We start from the raw sequence: 18985 nt of genomic DNA, 5'->3' as shown, positions 1-18985 counted from the left end.
CAATCCATTGAATGGTGATCTAAGCCACAGAAGTACTGTCCCACACCTGCTGATCTCTGTAATGGCAGAATGCAATCCAGAAAAAAAAAATAGACATGCTGGGTCAGACTACTGATGCATTTAACCGAGGGGCTCTAATGTATTGGGCAGATGATTTTCTCAGCTTTTTACTGCCTGAGATTTGGAAATGCCACAGATTGAACTGTGTGTGCAAATTATTACTTTTCTATTAGCCTTATTATACTAGACTGGCATCATATTGATGTTCTGTTTTCCTTAGAGAATGTTATACTGATGGTGTGTATTCTTTGTTAAGGGAGATAAGGATGATTTACATGTGGCAAAATAAACTTGGATTCAGACGCAAGCTCAGGCAAATGCAAGCTTATTTTTTACTGATATGTTTACCTTCCTGTTGACCTCATGGATACGTCAACTAGCATTATGTTTAGATGATCTGGGATTTCACTGGTGTGGAGGTACACCTTGTGTTGATATATCTTTGATGACTGAGTAAATTTTATTATGACCATATGCTGTAGTCTGCGGTCACACTCTCTTAATAGACTACTAGCAAATGCAATAGGTGTATTGTTGCCTCAAATACATTCGGTAGGTTGGTACTTTGTAAAAGTAGCAGTGAAGAAACTGGAGAAGGTGAGGGAAAAATAAATGTCAGAAAATGGAAATTGATTATTGCAACATAGGTTCTAATAATTTGTAGTTTAACATCTGTAAACTTATACTGCTACATTTTATTCTTAGACATTTCGTCCTGCTGCTATGTTGATAGAAAGATCTTCAGATTTTGGGAAAACTTGGCAAGTATACAGGTACTTTGCCTATGACTGTGAGAATTCATTCCCAGGTGTTTCCATTGGACCAATGAAGAAAGTAGATGACATCATTTGTGATTCACGATATTCCGATATTGAACCTTCAAGTGAAGGAGAGGTCAGTGCTTTCATTGAATTGCCTTGTTTGTCAGGTTATCAACTTTTCAATACTAATTCAACCCTGTTTCCTTCAGGTGATTTTTCGTGTTCTGGATCCTGCTTTTAGAATAGAGGACCCATATAGTCCGAGGATTCAAAGTATGTATACAGTCCTTTATCTCCCTATACATTTTTATTGTACACAGACTGCATAGTCCACCTTTACAGCCACTGAACCGTATATCAGTGGAACACTCTTCTACATTAATTTGGAGAGAATAGGTTGAGAAGCAGTGACTTGTTCAAGGTTATTCAATAATCAAATGACCGTGCTCATGTTTAACTATTAGCCCTTGGTTCAGGTTTGTACACTCTTTGCTAGATTACACAACCTCTTTCATTCTCTTACAAAAAATCCAAACCAAAATATTTAAAAATGGGCATCCCTGTGGTGAGCAACCACTGCCTTTTGGGAGCGGACAGATTTCAATCCTTTAGAGCTCAGGTACCTTCAGGTGGACTTCATAGGAGCTCTAAAGTGTATCTGGTTGCAGGATTGAGAGCTGAAGAATTTTCATTAATATCAACTTGTGTTCCCCACTGGGATCAAAGAAGCTGTTGAACATGCATGCTTGTAATCTGATTAAAGAGTGCTGAAATGCCTTCAGGTGTCCATGCTAAACAATGGTTCGTGTCAGCAACCATTGACATTTGAACTGATAGAGTTGAACTGTGTCTAAATCCTAATATTTCACCTATATCTGCTTATTTCCTTCCAGCACATAGTATTAATGAGTAACATGGACAAGACATTTGCTACTGCGTGGGTCACGCTAGTTCCTTTCGATTTATTTCTATCGCTCCCTATCCCAGACCCCACAGTGGTGACATAAAATTCATGAATCTGTTTTGAATGCACACAATGCATCAGTGTTTGAAATTCATGGTGGAAGAAAGGCAGGACGTAAAAAAGAAATAGGATATTTAATATTAAAAATTGAATCTGTAATACTTAGCTTCAGCCAATCTTTTGCTAATATTCAAGAGAAAGTGGAGTACTTGTCTGTTTGTGAGCGCTAGACATTTGAATGTAGTGCATAAATTGTTCTACTACTACATAACTAAACATGTTCATCTGAATTTAACATTTGCTAAACAATCTGCACAGTCCCCAGGCACCCCCAGAAAAAGGGAATGGTAAACCATTTCCGAGCACTCTCTGCCTAGACAACTGTGAAGAGGGTTGTCGTAAGTCAGAATTGACTTGAGGGCACAAAGTTATAAAAAACAATTTTAGAGGATTAGTTTAATAACTTTTAAGGACCAATAAGTATATCAGAATGGGAAAAAATACATAAAATAATATGGTTGTGCTAAAACTGGTAATTGTCCATAAAGGTTTTAAAAATTAAAAGGGGGTAAGAATGGTTAGGAACATAAGATTCCTGTTCTATCACTTGCATTCCCCATGAGTGTGCTAAAGCCACATATACAGTTGTGTTCAAAATTATTCAACCCCCAATGCTGTAAAGGGGTTTAGGGACTATAGTGTACATTTGGAATTGTATTCAGAATGAAATCCTACAAGGACGTTTTAAAGAACCAAATGCAACTAAAATAACATCAATTGTTTATGTAATACAGTAGTAAATGTTTCTTTTGTGGTTTCTTCATTGCCACAATTATTCAACCCCTTAAAGACTACCACTCTGAAGAAGAGAGGTTCATTCAGGTGTTTTCGATCAGGTATTGAAAACACACGTGGATGTCACCGAGCACCAATCAAGCATAATACGCACCAATTAGGCAGCTTTAAAATGACTGTGATACTCAGCTCCTTCTAGACATTTACTGGTGTGGTTACAAACATGGTGAAGTCAAGAGAATGGTCCAGGAAGACAAGAGAAGAGGTGATTTGTCTTCACAGGAAGGGCAATGGCTATAAGAAGATTGCAAAGAAGTTAAACATACCAAGAGACACCATAGGAAGCATCATTCACAAATTCAAGGCAAAGGGCACTGTTGAAATGCTACCTGGTCGTGGAAGAAAGAAGATGCTGACTTCGACTGCTGTGCGCTACCTAAAGCGTAGAGTGGTGAAAAGTCCCCGTGTGACTGCTGAGGAACTGAAAAAAGATTTGTCAGATGTGGGTATAGAAGTTTCAGCTCAGACAATAAGGCGCACACTGCGTAATGAAGGTCTCCATGCCAGAACCCCCAGGCGCACCCCCTTGCTGTCTCCCAAGAATAAGAAGAGTCGACTGCAGTATGCCAAAAGTCATGTGGGCAAACCACAAAAGTTGTGGGATAGTGTTCTGTGGACTGATGAAACAAAATTAGAACTGTTTGGGCCCATGGATCAACACTATGTTTGGAGGAGGAAGAACAAGGCATATGACGAAAAGAACACCTTGCCCACTGTGAAGCATGGCGGAGGGTCAATAATGCTTTGGGGCTGTTTTGCTTCTGCAGGTACAGGGAAGCTTCAGCGTGTACAAGGTACCATAAATTCTCTTCAGTACCAGGAGATATTGGATGAAAATGTGATGCAGTCCGTCACACACCTGAGGCTTGGGAGACGTTGGACCTTTCAACAGGACAATGATCCCAAGCATACCTCCAAGTCCACTAGAGCATGGTTGCAGAGGAAAGGCTGGAACATTTTGGAGTGGCCATCGCAGTCACCAGACTTAAATCCGATTGAGAACCTCTGGTGGGACTTAAAGAAAGCAGTTGCAGTGCGCAAGCCTAAGAATTTGACTGAACTGGAGGCTTTTGCCCATGAAGAATGGGCGAAGATACCCGTAGATCGCTGCAAAACACTTGTGTCAAGCTATGCTTCACGTTTAAAAGCTGTTATAACTGTAAAAGGATGTTGTACTAAGTACTAAGATTGAATGTCACTTGGGGGTTGAATAAAAACTAATAATGATGTGAGCACAGAAAAGACATTTGTGGTTATTTCATTATAAACTTAAGGTTATATTTCTCTGACCTACAAGTGCCTCTTTCATGTAAATGTAAGCAAGATGACTGAATGATCAAAATCAATGTCAAAATGGCCAAAACATTCAATTTCAGTGGGGGTTGAATAATTTTGAACACAACTGTATATGTAGGCATTTTGGTTTTATTTATTTCAGTGAGGCAGGCTCCAGAACTATAGACTCCATTTTGTATAAATTAAATATCTCAGGCTGGTAACTAGTCATCATCATCATTTCCAAGGCATAGTTCATAGATATTTACAAGTTGTATTCCTTTATTGAAATTTAAAATAACAAGTTCCTTTTCTTTTTCTTCAATTTTTCAGATATGTTGAAGATCACAAATTTAAGAATCAGATTTACTAAGCTTCATACATTGGGAGACAACCTTCTTGATTCCAGAATGGAAATCAGAGAAAAATATTATTATGCCATCTATGATATGGTGGTCCGTGGGAACTGCTTCTGTTATGGGCACGCTAGTGAGTGTGCACCAGTGCATGGATATCATGAAGAGGTGGAAGGCAAGGTAAACACTCACTCTGCTTTCCTGACACTAACATGGAGGTCATTTTGATTATAGTTCTGTCACTTGAATTTTAAGGATCAATGGGATTTACATAATAGCAAATTACATTTAATTGAGTGGGTCTACCTGAACTGGAATTAACAATTAACACTGTCCACATGTGCACCCTTTGTAGTCTTTGAAATGGGCCTCTCCCATCTTTGCTTTTTACATAATGCAGGTAGAAACAACATGAAACAAGTGGGAGCATTGCCATTACCACTAATTTGGTCCTAAGGGCCCAACTTTTTGTGGCTCATCTTTAGTTTTTTCTTAATATATTGCATATAATTATTTTCTACATCGGACAGGTGAGATAGAAATTTCTGTTGACCTCAACAGGCTATATACCAGCTTCCCAATCAAAGCAATCAAAACTCTTACTTCCTTCTAACCCATTGTTTCTGATTCTCTGGACAGAAAAAAAGCCTGTAGAAATGGAAATACCTTTTCTCTTAACTGTCAGAGATTAATGTTAATATAGAAGAACTGGTGATCAATGAAAGAACTGCATTATTAATATGTGCATCTCTATATACTGTATAACTCTGATTCAAAGTCTCTTTGTAAATTTAAGGTTCACGGTCACTGCATGTGCAGGCACAACACCAAGGGTCTAAACTGTGAACAGTGCTTGGACTTCTACCATGATTTTCCATGGAGACCTGCAGAAGGCCGTAATAGTAATGCATGCAAAAGTAGGTGTAAGAAATGTAAATTATACTTTGCATATATATAGTATTCAAGTCCAACAAACATTTCACGAGAAACTGTATTTTTGGCTAATCGCTGGCTACTTCTGTTGAGAAACTTTACTGTGGATTTCTAAAGATGGTCACTGTATTTCTGAAGTACAGGAAAAAAAATCTCATTTATTTCTCAGTTAGAATATTTATATATCCCATTTTATATCTGAAGATCCCAGGGAATGGTACGTTCAATAGCAAAACCTAAGACAATTTTAAAAACAATTCAGTACAATATTAAATATAAAATTTGAAATGGTGGGAACTGTAAGATTAGGCATCGTTCAGTCTCGAAAGACTATGGTAACGTGCTCTGTATGGAGGACTTGTTACTGTAAACACCTGTGTTAAAATGTTTGTGCAAGTGTTAGCTGCATAACAAGATAGAACTTTTAACTTATTACTACTTCTTTGAAAAGGGCCATCCCACCCCATGTCCCCTCATGTTATATACTATGTTGTAACCTGCATTTGAAAGTCTGGATACATTTGTATTATTTGTAGAATATACGGTACTGAGATGCGTAACATGAAAGGGCTATTATGCTCAGCCATTCTTTACTGCCGCCTTAGCAGATTCCAGCACTCTTGGCTGGTTGTGAGAAAGTATGAAAGGGAAATAATTCTAATAATATATATTTGGAAGCATCACATCACATTGTAAAATAGAAGAAGAAGAAGAAGAAGAAGAAGAAGAAGAAGAAGAAGAAGAAGAAGAAGAAGAAGAAGCAGTAGCAGTAGCAGTAGCAGTAGCAGTAGCAGTAGTTGTGCCCTGATCATTACGTAAAAATATAACTTGCCAGCCTCCAGAAACCCATGGAAACATCAGATAGAAAAGGTGTCAGAAAATGACGAAGTCAAGATCTTGTGGGATTGCCAGATCCAAACTGTTAGATAACTTGAACATAACACATCAAACATAGTACTAATAGAGTAAAGAAATAATTGACATTGCAGTTCCATGGGGTTGCCAGAATTCAATATGAAGAATTGGAAAAATCAACAAAAAACAGAGGTCTGGCAATTGAAACATATCATTTGTGGATGAAACACACTTCAGTGTTCTCCATTGTCATCAGGGTTTTGGGAACTATACCATGAAATTTAACACAGTATTATAAGCAGCTGCAGAAATCAGAAATAACACCATTAGAGCTACAAAAACCCGGCAATCTTAGGAACAGCATTCATACTGCACCAATATTTAACAGATACTTAGATTTTTGGTTAAAACTTGTATCTGTTATATATATAATACCAGTCAATGTTTTTATAATTTTGATTGACTATGTCTGTTGTTGTTACTAGTACTATTAACAACGACAATGACATTGGAAGGTCAGTATTGCCTTAAGAAACATAAGGTGAAATTTAGTTCCCAGAATCTACATGCAGAATCTTCTCTGAAGGGCTGGGAAGCCTTCTGAAGCAGATTATCAGATGGCACAGAGGGCTGTAAAGGAGGAGAGAAAGAGAAAATCCTGTATCACCTGTGTCACACTGGATGCCCAGTGTTGGACCCTGATTTATATCTATGCCAAAGATTTGTATATAATAGTTTCTTCAGACTAGACTAGCTATTAACTCCTAGTATGAATAGGAGTTCCTTTCTTTGAGCACTATAAGGAAGTTTTTTTGTGGCAGTTGTTCATTACCAATGAAATCCTTTTGTTTAGTAGAAACAAAACTTTCGAAACCAGATAATCACTTTGAATTTGTCTCTTTATTTCAGAATGTAATTGCAATGAACATTCCGCACAGTGCCATTTTGATATGGCTGTTTATATAGCAACGGGGAACACCAGTGGTGGGGTGTGTGATAACTGTCAGCATAATACAGTGGGACGTAACTGCGAACAGTGCAAACCATTCTACTTCCAGCATCCAGAAAGAGATATTCGGGACCCCAACATTTGTGAGCGTAAGTATGCTGTCCTTTTATGAAGAACCGCACCGGAAAGTCTGGCATAGTCAACGAGAAACGGTTAACAGTTCACCCATTGGTCATTTTCCTTATGCTTTTTTTTTAAAAAAATTAAACTTATAGGGATTTAGTATATTAATGAAATTTCAAAAGAATGAGTTGCTGTTCTTGTTTTCATCCTAAAAATCAACAAATTGGAAGTTTTTCTTAAGAGTCACTCCATATTCCAGAAACAGAGCAGGTTGTTTACAAAATTAGAATTCTCTGGTATTCAGTGGGAGGGGAACTGAGGATAGTGCACTGTCCCGATGATTTGTGCTTTCTGGAGAACTAGAACGTTTCTGTTTGGTGGGTCACAGTGACTTTAGACTGTATGAAATTCAGAGGGTGGCTATTTGGTTTCATGGAAATGGGGATTTATTGGGTTGTGTGTATTTTGTACACTAGCTAGCTAATATTACATGTTAAAGAGTTCTCTTGGTTTGCTCAGCATGCAGCTGCGATCCGGCTGGCTCCCAGGATGGTGGAGTGTGTGATCGCTACACTGACTTCTCAGCAGGCCTGATCGCTGGGCAGTGCCGCTGTAAATTATTTGTAGAAGGAGAACGCTGTGATTTCTGCAAAGAAGGATTCTATGGAATAAGTGCAGATAATCCTTTTGGTTGTCAGTGTAAGTAAAGCTTAACAAAGTCACTTTGTAAATCAGAGCAAATGGCAAATTGCTGGTTCATAGATTTTGTTAATGGAATTTACTTGATTTTAGACATGTTGAATCCTTGGTTTTCCTTGAAACATCGATTTTTACTGTGTTGTTCTATAATTTTATGCACATAAATGGATCTAGATGGTAAAAATTCATATTATCTTGGGCAGTTCAGCTGTGATTCACAAATGAGAGATGATGCTTTTGTTTTATTTGTTTTGGAAACAAGGAACCCTGGAGATAGGTAGGGAGTTCTGATACCTGCCTTTCAGTATTTGGACTAGTGTGTATGAAGGCACTAGGATGACTCCCAGGTACTTGAGTGCCTGGTGCTTATCTCACAACATTATATTAAGGTTAAGTTAAACACTTGAACAAACTCAAACTCAATCCAAAGTCAAAGATATGTTGGTTGTAGTGGGTCTGGAATGGGTGGAATCCTTTTGTGCCAACACAGCCATCCTTGTGTTGGCTGATCTCAGATCTGCTAGCACAACTGGATTGGTCAAGAAAATGGCCATACTGCCTGAGATTAGCCAGCAGGTAGCCAGAAAAACAACCCAAAGGGGAGGAGCGAGAGAGGAGCTGAGTTACAGCAGGTTGGGGGGGGGGGTCTGAGAGCCTCCTAGTTTCACCTGGCTTAGTGCCATCACAGCCACGGCCTTAGAAATCTGGCTAGTTAGAAATGTGCTGTAAAACAGTGGTTCTTAACCTTGGGTTACTCAGGTGTTTTTGGACTGCAACTCCCAGAAGCCTTCACCACCAACTGTGCTGGCTGGGGTTTCTAAGAGTTGCAGTTCAAAAACACCTGAGTAACCCAAGGTTAAGAACCACTGCTGTAAAATATATTCAACCACTTATGTTGAAGCCTTTGCTGGTTTGATTAACTTGTACTGCCCTTCCCATTGCATCATTAGGTGCTACTGATAGAGAATTTCAAATCGTAGGACTTCAGTGTTTCTGATAGACGGCTGTGTTTTACGCCTTTATGCTGTTGTTTTTTCCCCCTCACTGACTGCCAGTCAGTTCTGGCTGTAATCTTTCATACTGTGCGCTGTCTCTCTGCCGCAAAAAGCTACAGGTTTGGGTGGTGAAAGAAACTGGGACGGGGACAGTAATTTGTCATCAAGTCTGCAGTGAAAAATGAGGGATAGTGTTGAAGTAAATGTTTATATCAAATCCTGTGCAAAGCATAATGAAAACCATCAGGTCCTGATTTATTTGTTTGTGCTTCCTAACCTAGCCTGTGCATGCAATCCCTTGGGTACGCTCCCTGGAGGGAATCCTTGTGACTCAGAGACAGGAAACTGCTACTGTAAACGTCTTGTTACAGGAAGGCATTGTGACCAGTGTCTGGTAAGTTGTCTTCCTTAAAAGAAGAAAGCATTTACGGGTTCATGTATTTATTTATAATAAACATTTTTTTAAAAAAACATACTTCCAAATTAATTGGAAAGTGTAATTTTTAAAAAAACTGGGGGGGGGCAGCAGAAATAATCATATTGATTTGTAGCACCAAATTACTTATTTATTCTAAGATCTATGGCCAAAATCAATTGGTATAAACTTGTGCAGTGTAAGGAAAATAACATTGCCTACCCAGAATTGACATGGAGGACCCTCTCATTAGTGTTTGCTAATTAGAGTCGCTGTTGTGACCCCTCATTTCACACAACTCACACATTGAGAAAGGTGACAGTGGAGATTCTGATCAGCAGCTGCTAATGAAGGGGGCCCATCCTCAACTTGGATTCTGAGTCATGCCACTGCAAATGAAAAAGTCCCCTTGTACCTGTCAGTGCTTGAACCCCGGGGCATTTGAAGGTGTGCCTCTCCCTATACACAGCTGCCTGATCGCTAAGATCTAATGTGGAGGCCCTCCTTCACCTCCCACTAAGGAGAACTGTTCATTTTGTGGAGACATGGGGAAGGCCTTTCTCAGCTGTAGTGCCCTGATTGTAGAATGCCCTCGCCCTTGGAGGCTTGCCTGGTACCAACATTGGCATCATTTTACTACCAGGCTAAAAGGTGTTTGTTTGTTTGTTTGTTTGTTTGTTTGTTTGTTTGTTTGTTTGTTTGTTTGTTTATTTATTTATTTATTTATTTATTTATTTATTAGAGCCTTTGGAGATTGAGATCTTGGCCAGCACAGGTTTTAACACAGTGGTTTTAATGTGCTGATGTTGTGTGCTTTAAACTTCTTAAATTTTAAATTGTTTTTAAAAGATTTTACATTTTTAAATGGTTTTTTTATTTCTCTGTTCCAGGCCCTGAAGTTCTGTAATACAGGATAGGTTATAAATGTTTAAAATAAATAAATGTATGTATGAGGAGCATCTTAACATGTTTTTAAAAGATTTCTAAAAAACTAGGGAGTGAGGGACCATGGGTGTTGGGACTAGAGAAGGGCACAAACTGCAGTTTAGTGGTTCGGCCACACAGCTTTTCCATGGATGCCCCAGCTTTCCTGCTCTGCCTCTGGCAGGCACCGACTCAGAGGCAGCATGGCTGCTTCTCAGCCCTGTGTTCTCTGGCACGTGCCTGCCCAATGCCTGGAGGAGGCAGGGCTGGGAAGCCACACCACTGTCTCTGAGTGGGCACCCACTGGAGGAAGCAGGCTGTGAAATGGGGGTACCCATGGAAATCCAAACCATGGTTCATGCCCATCTCTAAGAGTGACTAATCCAAGAGAATCAAGCCAGTGTTGTTCCAAAGGCAGGCTAGCCACTGCACACTACCTCTGTGTTGCAAGAGAAAGCTTGTTTCTTCTTTCCCTTCACCCATGGTATCTTAGGGATTCAGATGGTTCCCCTTTATTATCTTCAGCCTGTCATAGGGATGGGCTCTTCGATAGCAGAGTGAAAGAAGAGTCCATAAGGACAAACCAAAGCCGGATGGTTTCTGCTGAAACGGTCTCAAATGTAACCTGTTCTTGAAAATCAAAGCATCTTGTCACAACAGTAATGACCTAAATCTTCCCTTGCAGCCTGAACATTGGGGGCTGAGCAATAATATGGAAGGGTGCCAACCATGTGATTGTGATCAAGGAGGAGCACTGAACAATAAGTAAGTTACGGACTAGCATGAAATATTTCATTTCAGAAAGGTCTGCTTTACCTGTAATGTATCTATAATTCTAAAAAATAATTATTGTAATAAAATACTGCATAGTGTTTATATACTAAATTTTAATCTTCATCCTTATCACTTAGAAATGCGTAGATAAGATACATTGGTATTGTTCTCACAGAGGATAATAAAGGGGCACTTGTAGAGACTCTTAGTCATTTGCCTGCAGCCCGATAGTTTATGGAGATAACTTCTCACGGCTATCCATATCAGTATCTATCTGAACTGGCCTGATGGATATACCAGTTTCTATATATGGCAAGTGAAGTGTAGGAAGGAAGACTGCACAAGCTCCCAAGCTACTCTGGTGTCACTGAGAGCCTTGTAACCTACTGTCCCATCTGTCTGAGAATAGATGTGCTCATTCAGTTCAAGTGTTGAAAACTAGGTTTTTTTAGACAACAGGCTCCCAAATTCCAGCATAGCTAATGAACAGATTTGCTAGGGGATTCTGGGAATTGTAATCCAAAACCAACCCAGAGCTTGGTGTTTTAAAACTCTGGGTTGTGTGTGTGTGTGTGTGTGTGTGTGCTTGCGTGCACATTTGGTTATGTTTATAATCTACTACTGCTTGTTTTGTGTCCCATACAGGCAACTGATACACTCAAAAACCTTATTAAAACTGTGTGATAAAACCATAAAGTTGCTGAACCCTTGAATGTGTTAACAGCAATAATTGCAAAACCAAATGAAAGTGGGTGTCACTCATTAGCAGGAACAGAGCCAATAGATTTTTTTTCCTTTTTGGCTGTCCTAAGAAAATTGGTTTATTCATCCTGCTTTAAAAAAGTGACAATGGAGACATCTATTTTTACAAGCCTGTTTTCTAATTATAAAACAGCCTGTTTGGAAGGATGCAAGCTCCTCAGTGCATTTCCCCCTAGCAGATAGCAAGGTGGCTTGACAGAGCACCTGAATTGTCTTGCTTTGTTGAGTAATTTTGAATACTGAAAAACAACCAGGGTGGCGTAACAAAAATTATTGTGCCACATGTAAGAAACTGCTCATAAATGTAAAAAAAAAATATCTGAAATAAATAATTACACAGGAAAGGAGAATGTGTTAAGGGTGGGTGGTTTTTGTGAATTTATCTGTTCCTGAAGTTTTCAGCTTAATCCTGTGCAGGAGAGCTATTTGATTTGAACTGAAACACTTATGTTGCTTGGAAAATGAAAACTGAGTGGTGCTTGCACTGTAGTAGTAAATGGATCCTATACAAAACAATTAATAGCACAGAGACACTCCTGGGCATAAATTGTTGTAGGCTCATCTTATTTATTTATATCTCCTTTTTTTCTTTCTTTTTTTTCTTTTGCAAAGTTTTGTCCCAGAAGAAGTGTGATATAAATTAATTTTCTTTTTCAGCTGCTCGAGTGAATCTGGTCAGTGCCAGTGCAGGCCCCATATGATTGGGCGTCAGTGCAATGAAGTGGAACCAGGTTTTTTTTTCATTTCGCTAGATCATTATGTCTATGAGGCAGAGGAAGCTATCTTTGGCCCAGTGAGTACCAAGTTCTATCAGTAGCAATCAAGAGATGTGATTCTTTTGCAATGATCCCTTTTTTTCTGTATAGCCCATTTTGTTTCTACCTGGATGGTTTGATAGTAACCATCAATGAGAGGGTTGGTCAATAGGTCTAAATGGGTGTGGTGGAGGCCATCACTGAAAAAGAATACAATGTTTTAATGTATTTGCAAAGGCTTTCACGGCCGGGATCTAATGGTTGTTGTGGGTTTTTTGGGTTCTTTGGCCGTGTTCTGAAGGTTGTTCTTCCTAACGTTTCGCCAGTCTCTGTGGCCGACATCTTCAGAGGACAGAAGTAGCGCGCTGTGCTCTGGTGCAGTTAGTTGGAGAGTTGAGTATTTATAGCTATGGGTTCAGCTTTTGTCCTATTCAGGAGATGGGCAATAATGGTGATCAGTGTGTTTTTGTTGTGGGTTTGTTGTTGTGATAAGGAGGCGATATTATCTGTTACTGTGATTGATGGGTGTCGTTAGCTGGTCTTTTGTGTATAGTTATCACCAGTCCTTGTAGCTGGGTAGAGTTCATGACCTTTTGCAGGCTGTATTTTTCAGTGCTGGGAGCCAAGCTTTATTTAGTTTTAAACTTTCTTCTTTTTTGTTGAAACTCTGATTATGTTTGTGGATTTCAATGGCTTCCCTGTGCAGTCTAACATAATGATTGCTGGTGTTGTCCAGTATTTCAGTATTTTGAAATAGAATTTCATGTCCAGCTTGTTTTAGGGCATGTTCAGCTACTGCCGATTTTTCCGGTTGTTTTAGTCTGTTTTGTATTAAGTTTATATGTAATTGTTTCCAAGTCTGAGTGGGCTGTATGTGAATTCATTGAATCTGAGTTAGGAATGATACATAATGGTTCCTTCAATCCACCAGCCATCATCTGGTAGGTTCTAACCCCAAATGAGAATCACACCTTGTTTTGGGAGGTGGGAAAGAAGGAGAAAGCAAAAGAGTACAAAGGGCAGAGAATTGGATCTAAACAGACCAAAATTAATCTTAACAGTATACAGTGGTGCCTCGCATTACGACGTTAATTCATTCCAGTGAAATCGCTGTAGAAAGAAAACGTCATAATGCGAAATAAAAAAGCCCATAGAAATGCATTAAAACCTGATTAATGCGTTCCTATGGGCTTGAATCTCACCGTCCAGCGAAAATCCTCCATAGCGCGGCCATTTTCGCTGCCAGTGCAGCGAGAAATCCGATCCAGAAAAGAGCGGGGAGCCATTTTTTTTACCTGGCGGCCATTTTGAAACCGCCGATCAGCTGGCCGAAAATCGTCATTTTGCGAGAATCGGTTCCCGAAGCACTTAAGATATACGAAATTATTGTCTTGAGGCAGGAGAACCAAAGCATTAAAAAGGCTTCTCCGATCTGATGTCCTTCAGATGTTTTCGGAAACAGCTTCATGATCTACAGCCAGCAACATTCATCTAGAGAGTACTAGGATGTGCAAAGCTGCCTTGAAATCTCTTCAGTTGATTGCTGTCTAACTTTTCTTTGGAGATTTTCAAGGAAAGATTCTTTATAGCCCAAATGGCTTAGGACTAGTATATCTGGAAAAAATGTCCTTTCCCACTGGATCTTCCCCCTGAACTCCTTCTCTGAAGTCCTGTTGCAGCTGTTCCTACCATTCTGAGAACATGTTCCAAGCCTTATTAGTGAAGGCACCTGGTTGATCTGCTCAGTAAAGAAAGCCAAGGCGTTGAGTTTGCTTTAGCAGAGCTGTTAATAACAGGACACTTTGAAGGTCACTAATGCACAGAGTTCTTTAAATTTACTTTTTGCCTGACAAGTAAGCTAATATTTGAAGTCGTTTTCACACTTCAGGTCTCATTATACTAAATAAAAACGAGTTGGTGGAATATAGTTGTATTTTTAACCTCCATATAAGTGCAGGACAAGATGACTTGTCATAACAAAGATTTATCATTAAATAAAACATTTCTTTTTCCCAGGGAGTGAGTATAGTTGAGCGTCAGTACTCTGAGGAGCATATACCTTCTTGGACTGGAATAGGATTTGTAAGAGTTCCTGAAGGAGCATACTTGGAATTCTACATTGATAATATCCCATATTCTATGGAATATGAAGTTCTGATTCGGTATGAACCACAGGTAAATAGTTACCTTGTAGATCCATAGCATTTGATAGTTTTGCTCTTGAGAAAGGGATAAAAATGTTTTCAAGATGCTTTGAAAAATCTGCCTATGAAAAGTGACTTTGCTAATTTACTGTCTCCTAATATTGAAAAGAAAGTCTAGTGAATAGATATAATTAAATCCTAATCTGAATAAAATCACCTATTTTTATTTCCAGCATTAGTAGTTGTGTATCATATATATCCTGTATAATAACCTCCAAAGTATTTACCATTAAACATGGGCATCAAGGAACATTTGCTGAAAGTAGCCATAGATCAGAGCAAGGCAATATATAATATTTTAAATGTGCATATTGTTCTTAGGGTTTAATTATTTTTATTTATTTATTTATTTAAAGGTATTAGTGTAGTAGAAGATGGGGGAAAGGGGTAAATAGTGGGTGATTGAGGTGACTGCTTACAACAAAGTGCTTGGTGTTATGAGAAGAATACATGAAACCAAACAGAATTCAAAACAATCATATGAATGCCAGAGTTCTAGATCTAAGAAAACATGAGACTATTGGTGAAATCAGATAGCTGTTTGCTATGGGTAGAAGTGATAGATAGTGTGATCCTATGTGTGTTTATTCAGCAATAAATCCTACCATATTCATGAATATTTATAAGATCTTAGCCACCATGGTCTTAATTCCTGCGTCAAGCAAAACTGGTCTGTGTGCATTTACAGTACTATGAATAACGAGGATATGTTAATAAAGTTCAAATTTTTTAACAGTTACCAGAACAATGGGACAGAGCGGTTATCACCGTGTATCGCCCAGGCAGGATTTCTACTAGTAGCCGATGTGGCAATACAATTCCCGATGATGATAAGCAAGAGGTATCTTTATCTCCAGGTTCAAGGTGAGCATAACAAGAGAAGAAGAAAAAATAAAGGAGCAATGCAGAGTTAAAAGGGAGAGGAAAAGGGAAAGGGTTGATTTCATGTAAATCATCTGATATTTCTTAATATTTCTTATGTGCTTTAGATACGTCGTCCTTTCACGGCCAATATGCTTCGAAAAGGGACTCAATTACACTGTTCGCTTGGAACTGCCAGAGTATTCTGCAAATGCAGAGGTGGAAAATCCATACACGCTCATCGATTCGGTAGGTACAGGTGATGCTAGTTAAAATTATTTAAATGCGTTGGGGAGGTAGCCAGGGAAGACGTAATCCATTGTCTTTGATGACCATACCTCATAGCATAAATACATTTGACATGAGATATGCAGAGTGAAGGGATATCTCCCCATCAAGAAGATTAGTGCCTCAATCTGGTACCTGCAAAGTACCTGGTACAAGTATGTATACAGCCAGAGCAAAGATGAATGGTTTCCCTAGCACTCTGCTCACAAAGCTGTGCAGAGAGGAAGTAACAGATGGCTTATCTCTACTTTTAAAATGTTTGTAAATGTTGCTGAAAACTGCAGAAGATTGTAAAAGTTGGGAATTTGGAGAACTGCCTCTAATAGAGTGTGTTCAGCTGAGTTTGAGGGTGGAAAGCACTCTACCGCATGTACGTCACTACCCTCTTTACAGTGGTGCCTCGACTTATGACCGTCCCAACCAATTCGAGTTACGACCAGCTCCGGCCGCAAAATTTTGCTTTAAGCCGGGGAAAAGGTGGGGAATTTAAATTGCTAACCATTGGTTGGCGAAGAGGCTGCTTCTTTGTAGCTCTTTCACCCCAACAGTTAAAGTGTGTGCGTTTGCAGAGAGGCTTCGGACTGCCTGGTACTGCTTTCTGCTTCTGAGTGAGTACAGGGTTTTGCAGTGTGGATTTGGGCTGGGGGGGGGTTTATGTTTTTGTGCTGTGATTTTATTTTATTTTTTGGTGATTCCCCCCCCCTCCCGGCCCCAATGTGTTCCGATGGGGCTTGCAGTGTTGTTTTGTTTTTTGGTGTGTTTCTTCCCCCCCGGCCCGAATGCATTCCAATGGAGCTTGTAGTGAGTTTTTTATTTTGGGGGTGTGTGATTTTTTTTCCAGCCAGAAAGGATTAATGGGGTTTCAGTTCATTCCTATGGGAAATGGTGCTTCGATTTATGACCAATTCAAGTTACGAACATCTTCTGGAATGGATTAAGTTTGTAAGTTGAGGCACCACTGTATTTAGAAGAAACTATCCCTATCAATGTGTACAATTATCCATTTTTTAAAAAATAAACTGTCTTGAACGATGATCTGAAAAACATTGAATAATACAGCATTTTTATAAAACTGGGCTAGATAGATAGAACTAATGCCTTCCTAAAATCATTCTACAGCTTGTCCTCATGCCATTTTGCAAATCACTGGACTTATTCACAGTTGGAGGCAGAGGTGATGATGTGACAACAAACAGTGCCTGGGAAACATTCCAAAGATATCGGTGCTTGGAGAACAGCAGGAGTGTTGTTAAAACACCTATGACAGATGTTTGCAGGAATATAATTTTTAGCATCTCGGCTCTGATGCATGAGACAGCATTAGGTAAGTGTGTGTGACTGATTTTACAGCACTATTTCCCAAAGTGGGACCCAGAGCAAATAGGGAAGTTGTAGCGATCCTTGATTTGGTGCAAAATCCAGGGAGCCCTAGATACGGCACCTGAATAAATAAATCTTAGGTACTGAGCTGTATAGAGAGATGGCTAATGCAGTAAAAGAGTAAAATCTCAAATCAATGAATTTTTAGGTTTTTTTAACCTATGATATATACTTTGCTGATATCTCTGTTTAATTCTTGAAGCTACTTGTCAGATCAAGCCTAGTTTCCATTCTCACTACCTTCTGTTTTTTTAAAAAAACCTTCTGGGTCTGCAACACACTGTTTGCCTGCCCATGTCAATCTAAGCAGGTCTGTACAAATCTGTGCTTTATTACCAAAGTTGCAGCTTGCATGGTGCTGTTGCTGTCAGAATGCTTCTACATTTGCAATACCTCCAATGCCTGCCCCTTTGCTCTCTTTCCAGCTTGTGAGTGTGACCCGCAAGGCTCCTTAAGTTCGGTGTGCGATCCTCATGGAGGCCATTGCCAATGTCGGCCAAATGTTGTTGGAAGAAGATGCGACAAATGTGCTCCTGGCACTTTTGGATTTGGGCCCAGTGGATGCAAACGTATGTTGATTTATTCTAGCCGGAATGGCGCATGTGGCTCAATAAAGGAAGAAGAAACCTCTTCTCCATACGATGACACATCTCCACCCTCTCTGTATTTATTTTTAAATGAGTTGATACTTCAAGTCTCAGCGTCATAAATGCATGAATGTGAACAATGGATTTAATTTCATTCCAAATGCATATCTGGCTTTTTGTTTTGTTTCGTTTATTTAGCTTGTGAATGTCATGTGCAAGCTTCGGTTAATGCTTTCTGCCACCCGGAGACTGGACAGTGCCATTGTTTCCATGGAATATACGGCCGCCAATGTGACAGATGCTTGCCTGGGTACTGGGGTTTTCCAAACTGCCAGCCCTGCCAGTGTAATGGGCATGCAGATGAGTGTGACCCCTACAGTGGACAGTGTTTGAATTGTCGTGATCATACCTCTGGCCATAACTGTGAAAGGTACTGTTTCTTTTGAGGGGATAGCAGGAATAAGTGCTTAAAAATTATATCTGGTGCAAGATCTGTCCTTATGCTCTCCAATTCTTAGATCTAACTCATGTTGCAGTTGCCCTGAACACTTTGTAGGAGACACGTATTGATCTCCAGAAGCTACTTTCACCACTTCTTAGTCTTCACAGATTTCTCTTTCATGGTAAAATATCTTGTGTTTGAACACACTTTAATTTTTACCTTTAGCCTGGTTTTCCAACTTGAATATAGTATCTCGGCTGCCTGGAAACCATGCAGCCCTCCGGATGTTCTTGGATTTACATTACCTTTGGCTCCAACTAGTTTAGCTAGTTGTGAGAGATGATAGTTGCTTCAGTCCAAAAATATTTGGAGGACCTCACATTTCCCATTCTCTGCCTATTATTTTGTCACATAACCTTTTCTGCTTACAGAGATAAAAGAGCACTGGAGAATGTTTAACCTCCAGTCTTGTCGGCCAGAGAATATCTCTCTGCAGAAAGAAGAGAAGCTAAACTTGGCATAGAAGGGAAAAAGTCAAACCCTTCTGCAGTCATTGGCCATCATTTCCTTTTTAGGTTCCAGAGTCTGTACTTGCTGTGAATTGTGCAGTATAAGCAATTTTGATTTAATGTATTTGTATAACTTGACTGCAGTGTTATAGATATATTTAGAATTGAAAATGGTGTGATAGACATTTGAAGACTGCGGTACATGTAAAGACGTAAGATGCTGGATGATAGTCTTTGATTCTTTGGAAGGGCATTGTAC

At 39.4% G+C, this 18985-nt stretch overlaps 1 protein-coding gene across 2 annotated transcripts in view; it reads left to right on the top strand.

The window, feature by feature from the left end:
- Positions 1 to 18985, top strand: part of LAMB1 (laminin subunit beta 1) — a 94146-nt gene that overhangs the window by 40749 nt on the left and 34412 nt on the right. For both annotated transcript variants that reach the window (XM_073000649.2, XM_073000650.2), the window contains exons 6-20: positions 766 to 954; positions 1031 to 1094; positions 4249 to 4451; positions 5068 to 5188; positions 6969 to 7157; positions 7651 to 7830; positions 9107 to 9219; positions 10850 to 10929; positions 12358 to 12493; positions 14472 to 14630; positions 15396 to 15523; positions 15649 to 15769; positions 16928 to 17132; positions 17614 to 17757; positions 17974 to 18205. In XM_073000649.2, coding sequence (XP_072856750.2) covers positions 766 to 954; positions 1031 to 1094; positions 4249 to 4451; positions 5068 to 5188; positions 6969 to 7157; positions 7651 to 7830; positions 9107 to 9219; positions 10850 to 10929; positions 12358 to 12493; positions 14472 to 14630; positions 15396 to 15523; positions 15649 to 15769; positions 16928 to 17132; positions 17614 to 17757; positions 17974 to 18205 — 2264 coding nt within the window. The remainder of the gene's footprint in view (positions 1 to 765; positions 955 to 1030; positions 1095 to 4248; positions 4452 to 5067; positions 5189 to 6968; positions 7158 to 7650; positions 7831 to 9106; positions 9220 to 10849; positions 10930 to 12357; positions 12494 to 14471; positions 14631 to 15395; positions 15524 to 15648; positions 15770 to 16927; positions 17133 to 17613; positions 17758 to 17973; positions 18206 to 18985) is intronic.

Source organism: Pogona vitticeps, chromosome 5 (assembly GCF_051106095.1).
Source record: "Pogona vitticeps strain Pit_001003342236 chromosome 5, PviZW2.1, whole genome shotgun sequence".
NCBI lineage: Eukaryota > Metazoa > Chordata > Lepidosauria > Squamata > Agamidae > Pogona > Pogona vitticeps.
Note: the sequence above shows the minus strand (reverse complement) of the source record. Positions and strands in the feature narration are given on the sequence as shown.